The sequence below is a fragment of the Lepisma saccharinum genome, chromosome 16, assembly GCF_977018435.1.
Source record: "Lepisma saccharinum chromosome 16, izLepSacc3.1, whole genome shotgun sequence".
Classification (NCBI taxonomy): Eukaryota; Metazoa; Arthropoda; class Insecta; order Zygentoma; family Lepismatidae; genus Lepisma; species Lepisma saccharinum.
Genome location: NC_139244.1, coordinates 47,498,201 through 47,520,579, shown reverse-complemented (window position 1 = coordinate 47,520,579; position 22,379 = coordinate 47,498,201). Strand labels below are relative to the sequence as shown.

The following is a 22,379-nucleotide window of genomic DNA, read 5'->3' as shown; positions in this document are numbered from 1 at the left end:
TAAGATGCAAGCTCCAGCTAAGGGACCTGTGCAGGTTTGAGTCTCCTGGGGAAAGTGTAACAACTTTCCTGAGATTTTGTGCAGTGTATGGGACCGGTGGCCACCCACCATTGTGAGGGAACTGGGGAGCTATAAACGAGTAGTGTAACCCAGTCACAGAAACAATAATGACTCGGGGTTTGTCGTGCCAACTACACGTCATTCTGTAATAGGTTGGATGGTCTCCGACCTATGGTGAGAGGGAGACTGGTAGTTCGTAGGTAGGCACTGGCCTTCTTGGGCTCTTATGCCACAGATTATTGTTAATATTATTGTTATTGGCATCAGTATGCATATGGGCTTAGCCCTAGTGTGAACAAATACTATCTGAAGGGGTCAGGTGTAAAACATGGTAAGTGACATTTTGGCCATTTCTGAGTTCATTAAGAAAAAAAGGTTATTAGAAGCTATACTGTAGATAAATTGTTTTCGTGTTGTGTTTACCAACCTCACAAGTCTTCACTGAGTCCAATGTAAATTTTATAACATGGATATTACCTTGTAACTCAAAAATGACCAAAATGTCACTTACCATGTTTTACACCCGAGCCCTTCATTTAGTTTTCTACCTGAAATTTCAACTTGTTTTATTATGACAGTATTACAGCTTTCATGATAAATTTTGATTTTCTAATTTGTAATATTAAAAGTTAATGATTATTATGGTGCTCCATTGTTTTTAGTGCTATTTGTCTGCCTATTTGGCCAGTTTTAGTGCATAGAAATCCAGGGTCTACACACAGTGTACTTACTAAATTAATACATACTTTCCAAGTGGCAAGATATAGACTAAACCCACAAAGTACTTATGACTTATTTAGTAAGGAACTCACCAGAGCTTTAACAAGGAGGCAGACATGATGCCCCTGCAGGGAATGGCTGTACAGAGATGCAGTCTGGTCCATTTGCTCCACAAGGGTAAAGTGACAGAAGAAACACACTTTGGCAAGCACCTGCAATCACAGTGAGTGACAAGTAGGTTGAATTAAAGAAAAATCCAAATTAGACAATCAATTTATTAAGCAATGAGAAGCCACCTCCTCACTATTTTCAATCTTGCCAGATACTGAAAACTCTCCAAGGTAGTAGCAATTGACACATATGAAGAAAAATTGATGCTAATCTATGCAATATTCAACTTTGGTTCTTTTACACATTCACTCAGAGGTTACCCCTTAAGTGTGAAATTTTCTGAACAAGTTGCTACTAGAAAACATGTGTATTTTTTAAGCAGAATTCCATTTAACAAAATTAACTGCAATAAAACACCAGTATTCGCTTGCCTTCATCTTTTATGCATAAAATTACTTTCATATTCCACAACAAATGTAAATAATACAATAATACGATACATAGCATGTGGCCACGGATGTACTTCAAGTTAATGCACAATATATCTTTCTGGTGTGGAAGTATTTGATAACAATGAAACAAGTGCAACTCAAGTCCACATCACACAAACTTAGTTTTTGAGCAGTATTGCACAAACTACACCACATTGTAGCAGACAACTTTTCTTATGTCTAACATTATTTCTCTTTCTTTCTTCTTTTTCCTCTTCTGCTACTATTTTTGTTTTTACTACAGCTAGCACATTCTCACCTAAGATGATTATTATGTTCTGAATGTCTGGACAAATATATATGCCACCAGCAGTTTAATCTAGTTGAATCAAACACAAGGTGTATACATACGAGGTATGGCTAGAAAAAACCCGGATTGATGTTGCTGTCGACAAACGGCAAGTGCGTCAAGTTCAAGCGGTGCATGAGTGTATAACTTGATATCTTGTATTTCGACTGTGTGATTGCCCAGGATGAACGGCGGTCAGTTCCTCTGTAGCTTGTGGACGAAGTGAACCAACCGTACGTCTGTGTTCTGTCGGAAAAAAAAAATATATGTGAAAGTGGAACAGCGTATCAATGTGAAGTTTCTTATGAAACTCGGAAAATCCGGTACAGAAACTTATGGTTTATTGAAGGAAGTGTACGGAGATGAATGTTTATCACACACTCAAGTGTTTGAGTGGTTTTAAAGATTTATAGAGGGACGAGAAGTGATCGCTGACGACTAGCATCCTGGGCGGTCTTGCACGTCAAAAACAGAATCAAACATTGGAAATGTCGGTGAATTGATTCGAATTGTGTACCCGAAGGTCAAACTGTCAACCAACATTATTTCATTAAGGTGCTGACGAGCCTTCGTGGGTGAGTACGAAGACGACGACCTGATTTGTGGAAAAGCAAGTCATGGATTCCTCATCAGGACAATGCTCCTGCCCATACAGCATTGTCAGCCAAGGCTTTATTGGCCAAGTATGGGTTCCCAGTGTTAGTCCATCCACCCTATTCACCGGATCTTGCTTCGTGTGACTGTTTTTATTCCCAAAAGCAAATCAGCACATAGAATCTGTGAAAACAAAAGCGACGGAGGTCATGAACATGGTTTCAGAAAATGATTTCCAGCACTGCTTCCAGCAATGGAAGATTCATAGGTAGCGGTGTATCGATAGTGCAGGGGAGTACTTTGAAGGGGATAATGTTCGTATTGTACAAAATAACCAATAAAAGATTTTGTAGCAACAGTCCGGTTTTTTTCTAGCCACACCTCGTATATACCTTCCTCACTGCAACAGCACACTGCAGATGGCATACATATAAGTTGTATTCAAGTAATTTCTCCACAACTTTTGATTTCATTCTTCTTTTCATTTATATACACAACGGAGATATGCCATACTTGTATTACAATGAAATACAAGTACCATATTTTACACATGTATAATGCAGACCCTGTTTTTGATGGGGAAAAGTGACAAAAATTTATATCTCGTATATAACGCACAGTACAATCCAGGCTCAAGAAATGGCTTTCTTAGTTGTAGGTCGTAAAGCTGATGCTATGCTGATCAAGAATGACCTGTTGCTATGTGAACCAAGAGGAGAATATCCTTTTGTGTAAACAATGAGTCACCAACCCAAGCAACCTTCTCTCTTCAATGTGTTTAGCATTCCAAAGCTTTCACTCTTAACCACCATATTTATTCTGTAATAGTAGAAAGTGAGATCAAAATCATCTTATGGTTTTGCAGTGCTCAAGAACTTATTTTCTATTATTTCCTGCCCAAAAAAATACCACTGATATGCATCCCATGTGACGGGAGGTGCATGCTCGAATTCTGCCAGAACGGCACTGCTTTTCTTGGGGTCACAGAACATTAAATTGCAAAGTAGAATATTAAATTGCAAAGTGAAAAATCGTGGTAAATGGCCTTTTAGTAGTCAAATCAGGCATTTTTAGAGGCAAACCTGGACATTCAAAAAAACGAAATAAAACTTGCTGGAGCATGTAGTACTACTTGAAGTGTATTTCTCACAAAAAGCCACAAAGAATCCCATTGCAGGTTTCAGATATAATGTCATCAATATGGCTGCCATCACAATTTGTAGTGCAATATTTAAACAGGTATAACTTCTCACAGGATAGAGATAAAACTTTCATTTTTGTATCAGATGAAAGAAAATTGATTGGGCAATTTACTGCATAAAGTATATTATACGTAATGGACACATTGTCTGAAATAAATTAACAAAAATTGAGAAAATTAGATTTTTCATTACCTGTTTTAATGTTTTTTCGTAAGTTAATTAATAATTATAAAGTATTATTGAACATTTTGATGTTATAATTGTAGAGCGTTTTAAGGACTTTACAATGGTACCTGGCCTTTTTCTCTACCATTAACCTTAAAGGAGTTATTTGATTTAATGTAGTGGTTGTTTGATAGCTGATATAAAGCCCTACTAGTGCGGTTTAAATGTAAGGAAAAGTGATACATTATTTCACTTCTGGCAGAGAACATGCCCTTTGGGGAGGGCATAGTACATTCATTTCGGAATGTAAAACACTCAAGACCACAAGTTTTTAAGCTCTCGTTCATCGTTAATGATGCCATCAAAATGGCGGCCATATTTCCATTCCCGAACTCTTGTTACTTCATTAGTTAGTTATCATTCATGGCACCTTATTTTCATGCAAGTTGCAGTTTAAAACTCTATTATGAAAATAAGAAATTTAAAAGACCCACTTTACCATATAACATTAAATATGGTGGTCAATATGGTTGCCAAAATCTAAAAATAATTCATATGATCAGGTTTGGAATCATTCAATGTGTTTTGGAGGTACCAGAATTCAACGGTGGCACCAAAATTGTACCAGACTGAAGCAGATAGCAAAAAATGGAAAGTCATTGGAAAGTCAAACATTTTGACAAACATGCAGTACCGTATTTACTCATGTAAAATGTGCACTTTTTTCCAAAATGTTTGCTCTGCAAAATCTGTGGTGTGTATTATGCACGGAATAATTCAAACAGCCAACATGAAACCATAGAGTCATTCCATGATTTTGTGACACTTGCATTGATTTTTCATGTTTACGTAACCCTATCTATCATATTATATATCGTTGTAAAGCTTACATTCTGCCGTTTCTGAATATGGCAACAGTATTCCATTCAAGATTGACACTAATGTGCAATGCAGTTGAAATAAGCTCATTACAAAATGAAGAAACAATATGATTCTTATGGTACTTTTGATGAAAGAGAAGATAAGGAAAAAGAAAATAATAAATAAAATGTATTACTGGCAAATAATATGGTATGGAGTGTGGATATGTCTTAATGGAAGAAATGTTGTGCTGCTAACTGTTAGTTCAAGGATCCTGAATGTGCCTCATGTAAATGTTACGTTAATCATGGAAAAAGTATATATTTTGAAGTTTTTTTTTGAAAAAGTAAAGAAGGAATGAGCAAAACCACGTACAGCGGTAAAGGTTTAAACGGTCCATAATACAGCCACTGCTCTCATCCCCTCCCACCAGCCCACAGGTGCAACAACCCCAAATGCAAGACCTGCCCCACATGCATCACCTCCCCCACCCTCCAGATCCCTACTGCTGCTGGTGAATTCACCCTTCACCCAAAGGCACCTGCCACTCCATCAACCTGATATACACCCTCATCTGTCAAATTTGTGGTTACTTCTACCTGGGTGAAATCTCAACCACCCTGAACCTCCGCATCAATAAACACAGAGCCTCTACCCAAAACTCAGACTTCACTGTCGCCACTCACACCAACAGCCACACCACCACCTTCAACAACTGTTTCCGTGTAGCCATAATACATCTATTACCTCAGCACACTGACACCTCCACCTACAGGTGATGGGAAAGGGCCTACATATCATGCATGCATGCCACCATAACCCCCAAACTCAACCTAGCCACCCAATAAGCATTTCTCCTCCCTCCCGAACTGGAACCCACCCACCCCACAGTAAGAACTGGTGAAAGGATCTGCTAGTCTGAATCAGTGTTCTATCATTTTTCTCTGGCAACACTACGGATGCCAGCATCAGTATTCTGTGCCTCTACGCTTTTGTTTATTTCGTTCTTTCTATCTAATCTGACAATGAGGTACTAGCCTCGAAATATAAGACTTTTCATTTATTGTGGTAAGTGTTTACTGTCTCCTAAGCCATTCTTGTTTATCCATCCTTCTGGCACTCTTTCTCATTCTATTCCTAGATATATATTTTCCTATATTTTCATCCAACCCAAAATTTGCTCCCTAGCGAGAAATTTCACCATCGAACTGACCCTAACCATGTACAAATCCCAGCTCCATCGTGCTATACAACTCTCAATTTCCATCCAGTCCCTCACCAAAATTCTCCTACTGACCCCAGGGAACAACCACAACCAAATCAACACCCTCAGGCACCTTTCCCAGTCCATTGCCCACAACTTCAACAAGAAACACCTTCAGAAACTATCTATTCTCTGCCGACAAGCCCTGAACACAGGATGCCCCCTCCCAATACATCACCAACCCAAAATGACATGTCCTTTACTACCAGACCCACCCCTGCCTCTACCCACTCCACCCTCACAAACTATCACCAACCGCATCTATCTCACCCACCACACCACTGAAGAGTACCAGTCCTCGGACAAAACATGCTCCCAGCACATCGAGACTCCTGGGTATCTATGTATGTATGTATTAAACATTACCACCACTTTGCAAAATATTCTCCATCTCTTCCATCTCCAACACACACAGCAGTTCATTAAATTAATATTAAATATTGCATCCAAAGCCACAGTAAATCTAAGGAATTAAGAATCGAAAAATACCTGAGAAAAGTCACATTGAAGTTCTTCAATCTGCATAGAGGTTCGGAAAATCAGTTCTCCACCAGACAGGAGGTCAGCAAATGTATCCCTGTGAGCCATTGTGCCCACCATGAACGAAGAACATGGGAAGATGAGCCGGAAGTCCAACTTCTCATGCGTGGGTACGGAATCAGACTGGAAAAGATGGGAAAATTTATGACACACCACATCAGAGGCATTCAGAATGAGGATGAATAATAATTAGATGAAACGGATGAACGGTCACCAACAAACACTGCTGGGGTTCAAACCATGAAGCTTCAGTGGCTAGATGTGATTTTATAGGAATTACAACGTAAGTCAGGATTCAACTGCTTATAAATTTTGATTTGCTTTTACAAATACCCCGCAGATTAATATTTCCGACACCTGACCCAAGACATGGAAGTTTGTATGGTAAGTCTTCCCCCTATTTTTAGTTTGTTTAAATATATTTCATTAAGCGTTACCATACAAAAATAACTCCGATGCAAAACCTTATGCTAGTCTCATTAAATACCATCAACAAATCAAGTTTCAAAAAATTTTTGTTTGAACTTCATTTATAAAGTTCATGTCAGTTGCATGCTTGGGAGAGAGTTGTTCCACACATGCTTAACCCACTTCCATATAACATCCGACTGCTCTGTCTGTCTCGCTTTAATATTTTTCTTGTTACGCATTTAGTCCCCCCAAGCATGTGTTTGACATTAACTTTATAATATTACGTGACTTAGAAGTGCAACAGAACAACACAGTTGAGCTTAGAACAAAGATAAAGTAAGAACATTCAGGTACACAAAAGCACCCATGTGCAGTATAGTTCATAGTGTTGCATAGTGGAACCCCACGTGCCGAATGTAGGGTTAAGTGTTATCATATAAAAAAGAGCTCCACTGGGCTCTATTAAATCCCATGAACAAATCAAGTTTTAAAATTTTGGTTCGAACTTCACTTTAATGAGAATGTGTTTCAGTTTAATAACCACCTTATTTTTGGAAGTGAAATGGTCAAATTGTGTAAAATTGAGCAGTGTGCCTGCCAATGTTGCAAGAATAAGCATAATATTCAACATATCATGAATGAAAGGATCCTAAGTTCAGATTAAAACATGAATTTTTACACTGGCAAAAATCTTACCTCTACCATGTAAGTTAAAGTCCCACGCATTTTCTGAGGCACTGTCACTTCGGACACTGTGAAAGCAAACTGGGCTTCACTCGAACAACCAGGAGGCAACTGGAAGTGCAACTTAATCCCACACTGGTTATTGTACTGAAAGATACACAAGAGATTTTCATTATTAGAAAATGCTTATTGGCAAATTTCGAATTTTTAATGTTTCAATTTGTAATTCTTATCTGCATATGTAGAAATAATACAGAAACTGCACAAAGTTTACAACATCAATATTCACATTAAGGTATTATTGTAACTGTTTTGAACAAATTTAAGCTCCAATGTGGCCAATATGGTTAGTGCTCCCACCTTTGGAGTAAGTTGTTTCTGGTTTGATCACCATTAGGAGCACCAAAAAAATTGTGAAGGCAATTTGGGTAAAGGTAAAGTGCTCCCCCGTGCATAGCACCATCCCATGAAGGTGTATAGGGGGTGTGGGGGTAACGCCCCACACTTTCTTGATCCAGTCGTGAGTGGGGTGATGTGATCAGCATCATGCCCCTGACTGCCTTTACCCCCCAGGGTTTCCCCCAGTTACCCATGTTATTCGACGCTGGGTGGGCGCCGGGGCCGCTTCCATCGTTATTAAAGTTCCCGGATTTGAACTGGCCAGGGATCAAATCCGGGACCTTTAGCATGGTAGTCAGACGCGTTACCGACTGAGCCACCGCAGCCACTGGTGGCAATTTGGGAGCTACTTGAATAGTAGTGGACTCCCAACTTGAAGGCCAGAAAACAGTGGTGATGAGACTCAAAGCATGACCTAATAAAAAGCCATTTATCAGCCTTTGGTCGTCAAAGGACGATGGGCAACCCGCTATCAGCTCCTTTAGCCAACATCGTCATGCACCTGGCTGAAAAAGAGATACTCCACACTCCAGAACTACAACACATCCGATATGGAAGGTACGCGGACGACACAATAGTTGTATACAAAAAGGCAGAAGAACTCAACCTCCTAGTGAACAAACTAAATAACATCCACCCCAGGCTCAACTTCACCGTAGAGCATGAAAAACTTGGTAAATCAACTTCCTGGACATCACCATCAGCCGTGCACTTAACAAATTCACAACCACCGTCTACAGAAAACCGGATGCAGGCAACCAGTACATACATGCTCTCTCTAGCCATCCCCCTAAACAAAAAGCCAATGTGTGGCTAAACTTTTATCGAAGAGCCTTCTCCTACTGTGGCAAAGAAGAGGATCTACGAGAGGAGATAGCCACCATCACAGAAATAGCCCTGAAACATGGCTACACTGAATCACAACTTTCCACTTGGTGCAGTAAGGCGGAAATACAGGTCAGACACCCTAACCTACCACAATCAACCCATCCACAAGCAACCCAGCCACAACCAACCCCCAGCGACCAATACAAATGGTTTGCCTTCCCCTACCATCCCACCACTTCCAACCGCATAGCCAAAGCCCTTCTCCCATTTGGCATCAAAGTAGCGCACAAACCCAACTCCAAAATAACTGATAAACTGAACAAGCACAAACGGTACTTCCTCTCTCCCCTTGACAACCCAGGTGTATATGATGCAGAGTGTGAATGCAAGGCTCATTACATCGGCAGGTCCATCAGATCTGTCAATGAAAGAATCCAACAGCACCTAGCAGATGCGAAAAAAGCCCAACCCACTACTGGTCTTGCTAGACATATCAAATACAATAGCCATAAAATTCAAAAGGTTCGAGTCAAACACACTGCCCACACGCTCATAGACACCAAAATCAAGGAAACGCACGCCATAATGCACTTCCCGCACGAACTAAACATCGATAGCGGGCAAGCGCACCATACTTGGATTCCACTACTGCAGCAGTTATCGCCCGGAAATAGCAGACGATGCACCAAGACGCACAGCGCACCTAGCAGCGCACCTAACGACAACCAGAGAACTACGAACAAAAGACGCACGCCAAGCAACAGCGCAGCAAGTTCCAACGAGGATGGTGGCAGTGGCCACTGAAATTAATCGAAAAAGAAGAAAAAACAGCTTCACGGATAAAAGTGAGTACTAGTTTCTCCATATTTAAAGGACTGTTGTGGCTCAATTTAATTATATTTCATTGGAATTTGAAATCTCGTTCTATTTATCATTGATTTGTAATAATATTTTATTTTAATATCCTCAAATATTTTCACGTCTATCTACTGTCATCAGGATGTTGAATAATACACTAAATGTTGATGAATGGTTACAAAGGCATTAAATCAAATAAGTGTTGTGGATTTGTTTATTTTCTTAATTATGTTAACATGTAGTGGGGAGTATATATTTTATATGGATTGGACAGATTACATTGGTATTCTATTGATACTGGCTAATATAATGTGCATAAAATTAAAGTTATCGTAAAAACTGCCAATTTTATGATCTGATATTTCTACAAATATGTCTAATGTAATGCAAAATTCTGCCCCATTTTTACTTATGAGCATAAAGAAATTATTCATACAAATTTGCAAATTCAGTTTTTTCTTCCAAAATCGACTGGAGCCACCTGGTTCCACACAATAAGGAGGTGAATGAACGATTCAGGTTCTTTGTGGAAAAATTTGCAATTTTATATTGTATCAATAGAATATTGATTATTGGTATTGGTTCTTTATTGATAAAGCAAAAATTTCACGCTAGTACATTATTGATATTATATGACACCATGCATGTTATCGCAATAGATGAATTTCCATCTTAAAAGGGAAACCTAATGTTATGTAATGTGTCTTGGAAGTTTTGAAGACATTTCTAAAGCCGCATTATCTTGAAATTACAAGGTGTCCAAAAATGCTTACCTTCATTACAGACTGTTATTACTTTTCAATGTCGTCACCGATGTCTGGGTTTCTGTTGCAGTTGAGTACGTGTACTCTTCAAGTTTTTATGGCTGTATTATTATTACAGTGGAAAAATACGAAAAAATGTAAAATCGAGGAAATTTTATAACATTTCGTATGTTGGGACCATAAAGATTGAATGTACAATATAGAAAAATGTAAAATCTGGGAATGTAAAATCAGGGTTCCCCTGTATTATGTATCAGTTTCACATTCTGCTGCTAGGAGCACTGCCACTGCCGAGTCTTGTGAAATGACATTGGTCCAGTAGAAGACATAATGCGTTCTGTGGTTGGCTGAGATGAAATCGCCAGCAATAGTGCATCAAAAATTTGGAACCAAGTATGAAACAGCCACTGGATACCAACGACAAACACAGGCATTCAATGTTTCAACAGACTGTGTAAAACATTTGCACAGCCTTCATCACTAAAGAAATCAGTAGTTCAACACGACTAAACAAATGTACAATGGTTCAAGCTTTATGTCAGCTCTAGGTAAAGTTCCAGTCCTTATTTGAAAGAAACTTTACTTCGAAGAAAGTTCCCAAAGATCATTTTCCTTCTGATAACCATATGTCAAGTCCACGTGGAGCCAAGTAAATCCTCCCCTCAAACCTTTCCCACCAATAGCATCCATTTTAGGATATCTTTGGTACTTGTCAAGTCCACGTGGAGTAATTGAAATGTGAATTCAGTTTCTTTAGAAATTTCATAATGTGAGGTAGTGGTTATTTTTGATAGGTTGTGTTATTGTGTTGTGCAACTTTCTCTTTTAAATATATAGTCTGGAGACCTTGGGAGTTCATGTTTCAACACTGACGATAAAAGTGACAACAGCGCTTCTTGGAAAAACTTCTGGCTCAAAACTAGATATGCATCTGACTGGCTTGCTATGTCAAACTAGCATTCGAATTAAGACTTATAACAGTGGCCACCCCCACAAGGGAGAAGGGGGAGGGCCCGAACTGTAGGTCTCAATGGCCTCTCTATATGTCCCTGAAATATTATATAATCCCAGAAATTCAACAAATAGTGTCACTTATTTAAAAAAATCGATATACTAAACAGAAATCTGGTTCACAGTAACATATCACACGACTATGTCTGCGAATAAGCAGAGCGTACTGTATCGAACAGAGGAGCCTGGGTAACTTTACTTATTGGTTCCCTCCGAAATTCAGAATTAACTTACTTGTTTGCAGATGGCCATCAATAGGAAAAAATCCATCTCGTAGCTATAGAGTTACCCATTTGTCGTAAAGGTGGTTTTATGGATGATTTTTAAATGTAACCTCCCACCAAATATTTTTAAGGGGCCTCAAGTCTTTTCATATTCAAATACAAGCTCATATGAGCTAACTTTTCCACAATGTCCACATCTGTTACATGCTATATCAAGGGGGCCCAAGAACTCAGTAGAAGGTGGAGTCTAGGGGGCAATTATCGCTTTGCTCTAAAGGCCAGTACATTCACTTCTCTCTCGAAGGGCTTACAATGTACCATTGTCACCATTGTTTTGTCGTGAAGTTTATTTTTCTTACATAATGAAATTTTGTGTACATGTTGAACCAGTTCTTCTTTTCCAGTGTGTTACTATTTTGTGATGTACAGTGCTCGAAGTGGAAATTCCCAACTGTTAGTATGCTTGCTCAAGTTTGGGAACAGAAGGCACCTTGTATGGATCAACATGACAATGCAGTAGGTGGGGGATGCTTACAAAAATTATCTTAGATGGAGGGGATGCTTCATGAAAAATTTCTTAACTGGAGGATGATAGCATACCACCTTGTCCCATCCACCCACACACACTCTGAGCACTGATTATCTATTTATAAAACAGGTCCTGTTTCATAAAGAAATCTAGAAATGCATGTTTGTTGGCATATCAAACAGAAATGGCAACATTAAAATTATGATTAACAATATCCAGGTTCACTAACATTAAAATCAAACTCTGTGTCCCTGTGGCATCAACCTTTTGGGGGTCAAGTTCTTCCGATCGGCCTTTTAGTGAAAAGAGTCCCATCGCCATTCTATTACCTGTCTTTCAAGACTGGAGTCCACGCTATTTCCTTCTAGTAGATTCCAATAGACCTTGTGATGCTAGATTAACACCGACAATCGAGAGGTGCAGTTGAACCCTCAAAACTAAAATTACTATTAGTAATAGAAGTCACTATTAATAGAAGGCGAATGTGCGCGACTCTTCCGCTGACTTTTGGCCTGGCGCAGTCAGGGGATGGCTTCTTAGGCTTAAGGCACGCCCACCTCAAAGTCTAAAGAGGAGTGTTTACTAATCTTTAAACAATTACCCAAAGAAAGTATTTTTTTGAATATCTGTGTTATACGTAACCTATTTCTTTTAAAAACCTGTATCGAGCAAAAAATACAAAGGACCATGAACAAAATATTTGGCCCCGTGAAGCCTACCTTCATACTCCAAGAAAGAATACTGGCTGCGCCACTGTGTTGAAGTAAAGAAAATATTTCCAATTTCTTCTTCCAGTTATTTGTCAGAGATTTGAACATTCCTGATTTAGTTTCCAGCAACTGCTACTCTCATAGGTAAGTCGATAAAAAATAGGATCGCAAGAGTATTTGGGGTAAAAAGTTAATTTGTTTTACAACTGAAAAAAGGGGCTAGATAACTATTGTACGTCAGTCCCCCTTTGGTATTATCAATGGTGCATGGGTGAATCAAAAAGTAAGTTACATTCGCCTGTAAAAAACAAACAACACATATTAGAAAGAAAAAAAAAATGGACGAAGACGCATGAACATTTAACTTTTTTCAACATAGTCACCAAGGTGTTCCAAGCACTTTTCACATCGTGTGACCAGTTCTTCGATTCCTTGTGTGTAAAAATTCCGTCCAATTTCTTTGAACCACTTTGAGACTGCTTCCTGCACTTCCTCATCTGATGCAAAACGCTGACCCCCTAGGTCTTGTTTGAGAGGACCGAAAAGTTGGTAGTCACAGGGTGCCAAATCGGGGCTATAGGGAGGGTGAGACCCCACTTGAATTTCTGCAGTAAATCCTGTGTGACACCAGCTGCATGGGACGTAGCGTTGTCGTGAAGAACAACAGCCCCATCACTCAATCTTCCGGGCCTTCGATCTTTAATGGCTTTTCTCAGCTTCTTTAAAGTCTCAGTATGTTGTGGCATTGATTGTTGTTCCTCAGGGCACAAACTCAATGTAAACAATGCCTTTGGAATCTAAGAAGATAGTCAGCATGACCTTTCAAACCTTTGGACAGGTTTTGGCTTTTCTTCGTGGTGGCGAATCCTTGTGTCTCCATTTCATGGATGCCCTCTTTGTCTCGGGAGTTTACTGGTGCACCCAGGACTCATCTCCTGTGATGATTTTGCTCAGAAACTGCGGACCATCCGTGGAATAACGTCGAAGAAATGACAGCGCAGCACCAAAACATTGATTTTTGTGCCCGTCGGTTAACAAGTGCGGCACCCAGCAAGAGCACAGTTTAAGATAACCCATCTGATCACGAATCAGCATAGATGCACTACCATAGGATATGTTCAGTTCACTTGCAATCTCTTTAATTTTCACGGGGCAGTTAGCAACAATGATTGCATTCACACACTCCACGTTGTCGATAGTGTTCACAGTTGCAGCTGCCTGACATGTGGTTCGTCGTTCACGTTTGATCTTCCCTCTTTGAACATCTGGCACCATTTTGCCATCATGGGGCGTGACATAGCATTCTCACCATACACCTCGACAATTTGGTGATGGATTTCACTCCGATTATGCCTTTGTGCCCACAAAAATCGGACGACAGAGCGCACCTCAATGTTGGATGCCACCTCAATACAATGCACCATACTCACTCACACTGTGACTACTCACATAGTAAACCAGCTGAAGCACGGCTGCTTCTGGCGTGTGAAGGAAACATTCCAGACAGTGTTGCCACCAAGCGTGAATATTTTCTCTCTTAGTACAGGAACACTCACTTTTTGATTCACCCTAGTATATATACTTTATAATATTCTCGATATTTGTTTCACTAAGAGGCCCCCCAATATTTTACTTGTGGGTGGGTCACAGAAAACTGCGCTATGCCACAAACTTATACCATACTGAAGACTACATTGCACAGGGTTCTATGGAATTGTCTGAAATTACTAGGAACTGATGTACACAGTCGTTATCGAGTGCGCAAACACACCTGCAACAGAATGGCATCAATGAAAAAAATAAGTCTGCAATCAGAGTATTCATTTCGGGACATCTTGTATTGCAGCTCAAAAATCTTCTTTTCTTGCATTAATATGGTTTATATGATATACAATATTTAGCTTCCCAAATGTATCTTACACAAAAAAAGGACATTATGAAAATATTAACTTACCCCTCTAAGTAACGTAATGTTTGGTGTATCTAGGACGCTAAAATCTAGTTGCTTTACTAATGAAGAACTTCGATTGGTAAACACAATGGAAACCACTAACTGGTCCCTTTCATGTGGTAACAGCCTTGTCTCATATACCTAAAAATAAAACAATGTGGTCTTAAAAATTAAGCATCATTAATAAAAAATAATAACTAATTATTGCGTGAATGTGAATTTTGCCCTCTATGTCCATTACCTTTGTGTTTTTATGAACAAAAGTAATACAGATACATTGGGAATACTCTAGCCAACAATGTAATTAAGTTTCATTTTTTAATAAAAATGTTCAGCTGTCAGTCCTCTCCCTTGGGCAAGTTAGGGTTAATCACAAAATCCTTTTTTTCTTCCATATAGCCATGAAGCAAAGTAAGTGAAAATATTGAATTTGATATAATTTCCATGATATTAAGATTCTGGAACAGCATCTGCCCAGCTCATCAAACAAGACATTGGGAAGGAGTGTCCAATATGAACTTGAATTTAAAATTTTGGGTGCGTCACAACTTAGGCCATTTTGCACCAGTCACATTATACTCGGTCCAGTACCTTACCATAACTAAAATAACTGTAATGTTGTGTAACTATAATATTAAAATATTCTGACTTTGGTTAAAAGCTGAGGCTGCAAAGGGGCACTCAGCACACACAAAGGACAAAAACAGGAAAACACACAGAGCCTTGTTAGTGTGCAAAAAGCAGTCCAGGGTGTACTATGTGGAAGTGAGGTTGACAATTGGGTGTACTACATGAAAGGTCACCCCTATGTGTCCAATATGAAGCCAATCCAATAAAGAAAGGCAGGACATCCAAATTAGGTATATATTTCAATATGGTCCCATAGAACCCAATAAAGCAGCTACTTACCATTTGCAGCGTATTATCTTCTGCCAACTTTGTGTACCGCGAAAGCGGTGCAGGAGACGACTGTGGCTCTGTGATGACCTCTTTGGAAGGAGTGGAAATACCTGCAGCTTCTTCGTAACCTTCTTTTATCTTCGCCGGTTCCTTCTTTCTCTCCTTCTTCTCCCTCCCCCTCTTCCTCTCTTTCTTCTTCTTCGGCTTCGATTCCTGCGACTTACTCTCCTCCTCGGTATCACCCACTGAGTCCTTATTCACCGCATTAACCTGAGATACAGTATCTTCTTTCTTTGCATCACCTGCCCCTACATCACTATTGGTCAGCCAAAACTCTATATTGTCCATAGGCTGCAAGGGAATTAACAAGAAACATATTAATACACAAGCAAATGTGGAAACTTGGGATACAACAGTATGCACGTGTAATTGAAAAATAATTTGCATGCAAGGGAAAAAACACTGTTCAATTTTACAATATAGTGCCAATAATTTTGTTTCCAAAGAGGTATTCATTCCAGTTTTCCAGAACTATCTCAAGATAATATTACACAGATAACTAATGTTGAGTGTTCTATCATGAATTTAATCCTCATTATTGAGAATAACTTAGGCCAGACATTGGCATGAAATAATAATAAACAATACAAATATGAGAGAGTTTTGACACTGGGATGAAATATCACGAGATCAATTAAACCACCCACAGATAATTATTATACAGGGTGATTCAAAAGTTGCCATACATAGCATACAAAGTAATTTTGTTCAGAATGCATCTATCGCAACTTTTGAATCACCCTGTACAGTGGACTCTCCTTAATTTGCTTTACTTGTAATTCAAACAGAATCTATTCCCCTTGAAACCATCTTTAATGACATATGATTCAGTTAAATCAAATTTTGGACAATTCAAAATTTTTTTCATGTCCCCTTGAAGTTAAATTAAAAAGAATCCATTGCATTATGCAGTGCGTTCAATTTAAAACAGGACCACACATTGACGACTACATGATGGGCGCATATTTACTTTGTAGTGGCAACCTGATTCCTGTATTGTTCCTTTGAGAAAGTGCTTAGTGGGAAAAATAAATTCAAATATATGAGGGAAAATCGAAAAGTTCTTGCCCCTATTTTATTTTCAGCCAAAATATTAGTGTGATTGAGAAACCGAGATATACATTCAGTGCAATAGGTTTTTCTTGTAATGGCCCAGAGTTAACTCTCGGCTGTTCCGTGGCACGGCGCTGCTGTCAGTTTGCAAAGATGGCTGTAGTACTCAACACATCCACGTCGTATGAGCAGCGAAGTGTTATTCATTTTCTTTGAAGCAAGGGACGAATGCCCATCCAGATCCATAGGGACATGCAGCCGACAAATGGGGACAAGTGTCTCGCTTTGAGAAGTGTGCGGTGGTCGTGTTGTGAGTTCGAAAATGGCCAAGAAGACCTTCATGATCAACCGGCCGAATTCTACAACAGCGGCATCTTCAAACTATTGGTGCAATGGAACAAATGCCTGGACTGCGGTGGTGACTATGTGGAAAAATAGTGCAAGGTGCATAGAACAAATCCTACATTTTGATTTCAATGTATGTTTATTATTTAGACTGAAAAAAAAATGGGGCAAAGATTTTCGGATTTGCCCTCACATTTTACAATAATATTTACTCTCATTCTGTTTCTTCAATGGGTCCTGTTTTAATCTTTTGTTTACCAGCTATCTATATATAGATATCTCTACAAGGTTGTAGTTTTTACGTCATAATGTCGCTATTTTTCACTGGAATTGCTATTTTCTTCTTTTATATTATTGTTAACACACATACTGCACCGTAAAGACTCTTTCCCCATAAAAGGAGGGGGGGGGGATGCCAGGAAAATAGCAACTTCCTTAGAAACTGAATCAGTGGCGCATAGACATGTCTTTTGGGGGTTACAAGTTGTGTTCTATTACTCATATGATAATAATGCAATTATTTTCTTGTTCCAAATATGCCTGCGATCATTTCCATGTGTATTTTGACAATGTCATGTACTTTGTTGTCCAGGGGCGGAGGGGAAAGGGGGCATTTTTCTTCAGAAATTTTGGGATTTTCCGGTTCCTCCCCTCCCCTCGCATCCACGTATACACTCAATGTGCATAAATTGTATGTAGTCCTAATGTATGGTTCATTCCACGTATAACGATATATCATTCGTCTGTCTAAGACAATTAGCCTCCGATCTACAGTCATCTAAATGAAACTCTGCATTTTGCTTAAAACTGGCCCGGTAGACAAGGAGCTTACCTGGCAAAATGGGCTTGGTAAACAAAAGGTTAAATTGAACACCCTATATTATGTTTGAAAAATGTGTGTATCAGACACTTGGTAATAGTTTTAGAACAATGCTTACAAAAACATTATATCACAAGTGTAACACTGCCGGGTGAAATTTAAAGTATTCAAATGTTAATTAACAGGGCTAGCTTGTTGTGGAACTATTATTAAAAACCACCAACAGATGTTGTGGTAACAAAAATTTAAGCAACGCACTTGCTTCTATAAGAGATTATTGCTCTCTGCTAGGTGCCATGCTGCAGTATCAACAGCAAATGACTATAATTGTGTGATTGAAAACATGTTGATGGTAAAAAAATTGAGGGCAAGAAATTTCACAGACAAACTGAACGTTCATGAAACATATATTAATGAAACTGTCTGTATTGAAGGACCTAGTGAATCACCAAATTAAGAAATTGTGCATGTCGTGTAAGACTTATCATTCTCTTCATGTGACCTGAAGTCAGCTGACTGTGAAAGAAGTACATGATATGGCTCTAGCTCAAAGGTTAACTTAGGTTCTTGTGAATTTCATTATTTTTGAACTGTTTACGGTAGTTGAAGTTGCTGAGCAGGCACTGATCAATGATGAAGTCCTAATTAGGATTGCTTACAGTTTCGAGAACATAATGTTACACCACTGGTGTGTCTGTATCACCAACAACCATAATTAACAACTGCTTCCAGGTAGCGCCAATGCAGGGCATCTAGAATATATCTAGCAAGGACTCTAGTATAAGAATGGAAAAACGGAACAAATTAAATACCTCCACGTTACTTTGCTCTTCCATGGCATTAAGCAACTCCTCTGCTGCTTTTTCTTCTTCCTCCACTCCCCTGTTCTCCTTGTCTCCCCTCCCCTTTTTATGGGATTTCTTCTTCTTCTTTTCTCTGTCTTTCTTCTTGTCGCTCTTTTCCTTCTTGTGTTTCTTTGGTGCTTCGACTTCATGATCTCCTGGTGAAGGTGTAGCATCATCATTCACTATTCTGTGTGTTCGAACAGGTAACTTTTCTTCATCTCGAAGTGGCCTGAAAGTGCGTATGAAGTGGCGTTAACATATAAATAACACATCATACATAAATCAACATAAAGTTACACTAGAGATTGTCGTGCACATGCAGAATTATATTTTTCTATATTCAGTTCATACATACTAGGGATATGAAATTTTGGACCAATACTGATACAAAATTTACTGATATTGATATTCTACCTATCTGATAAAAAATCACAAACGATATATGAAGAACCTTAACGGTTCATTGAACTCTTTAATAAATGCAATGAAAAAGAAGTTGCATATTTAGACATTTTGAAATGTAGTGTGTGGAGAGCATGGAGATTATCCATAAAAATTATAACGAAATGCCAGAATTTTGCACTAAGCTGTAAGATATGTATCGATATATCAGATTGGTAAAATAATCAGTATTTTTACCAATAAACCGATATGCCCATATCGGCAGATACTAATAGACTAGTGATTAATCTGTCCCATCCCTAATAAATACGGATATACTAACTATTTTTATTTTACACTAACGTAAATATGCATAGTAACAAGCAACTGATTAGAAATTTTGCTGATACCAATATAAAATTTACAGATACTGATAATGATGCTCTAAATAGCAGACATAAAATTAAAAATGTTCCTTGAATAATTGAATGATTTGTTCACCACTGCAGTGGTCATGCAGAAAAAAAACACTCATCATTGGTAGGGCAGATTATTATTATTTTTACAAATTATATGTTTTATAGCAAGAATGTACTTTTGGAAGTATTCTGATTCACTTAACAAAAAAATATAATTATTTCACTCAACACATTACAGAAGGGAGGGAATTCTAAATCTAGTGCATTGAATTTCGATGTGATGAATTCAAACTAAAATACATCTTTTAGAATCTTCATTTTGTTATTATCTTTCCCAATATTTTCATAACAGATTTTAGAAACACATACTTACATATACAGGGTGTTTCATAAGTTCGTTTACAACGCTTGGGAGGTGATTGTACGAGTAAAAATAAGGTGGAAAGTTCATGTAACGAAATTCCGGAAACGGCTTTGTTGCCGAGTTATTGATGTTTGAAAACGTGGGAAAATGATTTTCCGAAGTGAATAATGGCAAAACGGGTGGAGAGAAGTCGTCGGTGTTGGGCGGTCCACTAAGAAATTTGGTACGCTCTTGTCAAAAAATCACGTGGCAATGTTGCGCAATGTCGGCACAAGGGATTCCCCAAAGGACGCGAACGAAGATGTTGACAGGAGTGGGGTGGGTGTGCGTTCTGCGTGAGCTGGTATCGACGAAAATTGAATGGCACCAAAAAACAAAGAAAATTTTGTGAGCGAAGGGCACCATGATGTAAAAACGAAAGAAATGAACTGTCATAAGATGCATACCCTGAAGGGAACACAGTATGCTTAATGGAGATGTGAAGGGAACCTCATCAGGTTTTCGAAGTGTCCACCATGTACTTCCAAGCAAAGGCGACAACGGCGAATCAAGGATTGTCTAGTGCGACCCAACAACCCCGGCGTTTCTGCAATCGATACTGCAGCTACATTGATACGGGCAACGAGGTCCTCGGCTGACACGACAGGTGTTTCGTAAACGAGGCGTTTCATCTCTCCCCAGAGGAAGAAATCCAGGACAGTGTTGCCACAATCTGTAAGCCCAATTTCCCTTTGCAAGGGGTAAAATTTCCCTTTTTCGCCCATTTTTTCCCTTCATCTAAAGAAAATAATAATAATGATAACAATGACAATAATAATAATAAAATATTGTTGACCCATGTTCGTATGTATGTACAAAATGTTAAACAATTTAACACCAGGGGTCCCAGGTTCGAATCCCGGCCTGGACATGGCTGTTTGTGAGTGTCCATTCATCAATTTCATCATAAATTTACTCATCCCCATCTTCGCAATTAGCCAAAAGTGGCAGAAAAGCGAAGTAAAATAAACCAAATCAATGAACAATAAAGTCAATAACTTTTAAATGTTTTTTTTTTTGGGCTAAACCAAGCCAATTTTTTCGTTTTGCGATGAAAGCTAGAACATTACATTAAAGCTGACAACTGAGGATTTTCTTCAGTAAAAAGCAAAACACATGAACAGAGATTGGATTTAGGGAGGACAATGCCCCTTGTCTTCATCACACCATCAGAAGAAAATGAAAAATATTGTACACAAAATGCTGTTCTAGTAAGATGCAGATGAAACGTCATTTCCTTTAAATATGAAGAGTTTGTGTGGAAAATCACACTTTTTGCCTTTTTAAATTCGGCGCATATGTATACAAGTTTTTTTTTGTTTTTTTTTTAAAAAAATATATGTATATAGTACATACCTGAGCAAATGTTCCACTCTGTATCCTATTTCCATTCTGGTAAATTTCACATATGATGTGGAAACTTATAAAACACAGCAAGTCTATTATTAAAATTTAATCCATTGAGTCTGAGAAATATTGTTGGTCACTTGCACATTGTTGCCCATAACATCTCACATAACACTATTACGAAATTAAGTTTTATATATACACACACACACACACAAAACTCGCTTAAAATGCATTGTAGTTGTCTATATACGTACATTACTTTCAGAAAGCGCAGCACATCACGACTCCGTTCTGCTGTACATGTTTATCTTCAAATGTTCTGGCGTAACTTTAAAGTTTGTGCAATTCACACCTTTAGCCTGGAAAGATGATCGAACAATTGCCACTGCAGACAAAGCCTCGGTTCCAATGCGGTTTCTCTTCTTGTTTTTCACGTCTGTCACTATGCTGAAAATCCTCTCGGCCTCAGCATTAGAATGAAGCAGGCTGAGTACCAGAGATGATAATTTTGCAAGGTTGGGAAACTGCACTATATCTTCAAAAGCCTTCAGCTGGGATATATAATGCCACATTTCATCAACTTCCATTGCACTTATCTTACTTTTTTCTTCTTCGCTGAGGGAATGAGGAAGATCTCTCCATTCAGAGATCACTTTGCATGTGTCAATGTAATCACGAAAGTGATTACTTAGCTGGTTCAAGTCTTGTGCACTTCTTTTAGCACTGAGAGCAACACTTGGATGCAGAAACTGCATTTCTTGGAAGAGAGGATTTGTTATTGGAAGACGGGTCTGAATTTCTGTAGCAGCCACGATGTAGAAATCCAAGCAACGCACTCGAATTTGCTTTGTTCCCTCATCAGGAAGATGTAGTAAAAAGTCTTCGCATTCTTGGCCCAGAAAAACTTCATTCAGCGGCAGAAAATGTCTTGGATCCAAAACATTGCCATCGTAATCACTACTGAATTTCGACTGCAAAAAGTTCTGAGTAAGAGTGCGGAAAAGTTGTCTCGAATTTTCAGCAAGGAGTGGAATAAGGACTTTTCTAGATTGGAAAAGGGCATTGAATGTGTTGAAATAGTTTAAGACATGTTTTAGAAACAACAAATACACTTTAGTGTATTGATTGTTTAGTTCA

The 22,379-nt window shown here is 38.7% G+C and overlaps 1 protein-coding gene across 3 annotated transcripts in view; it reads right to left on the bottom strand.

Moving 5' to 3' along the window:
- Positions 1-22,379, bottom strand: part of g (adaptor-related protein complex 3, delta 1 subunit-like garnet) — a 104,557-nt gene that overhangs the window by 5,463 nt on the left and 76,715 nt on the right. For all 3 annotated transcript variants that reach the window (XM_083138124.1, XM_083138126.1, XM_083138125.1), the window contains exons 20-25: positions 18,657-18,918; positions 15,576-15,917; positions 14,670-14,807; positions 7,405-7,539; positions 6,247-6,420; positions 873-992 (exon numbers count right to left, since the gene is read on the bottom strand). In XM_083138124.1, the coding sequence (XP_082994250.1) occupies positions 873-992; positions 6,247-6,420; positions 7,405-7,539; positions 14,670-14,807; positions 15,576-15,917; positions 18,657-18,918 (1,171 nt within the window). The remainder of the gene's footprint in view (positions 1-872; positions 993-6,246; positions 6,421-7,404; positions 7,540-14,669; positions 14,808-15,575; positions 15,918-18,656; positions 18,919-22,379) is intronic.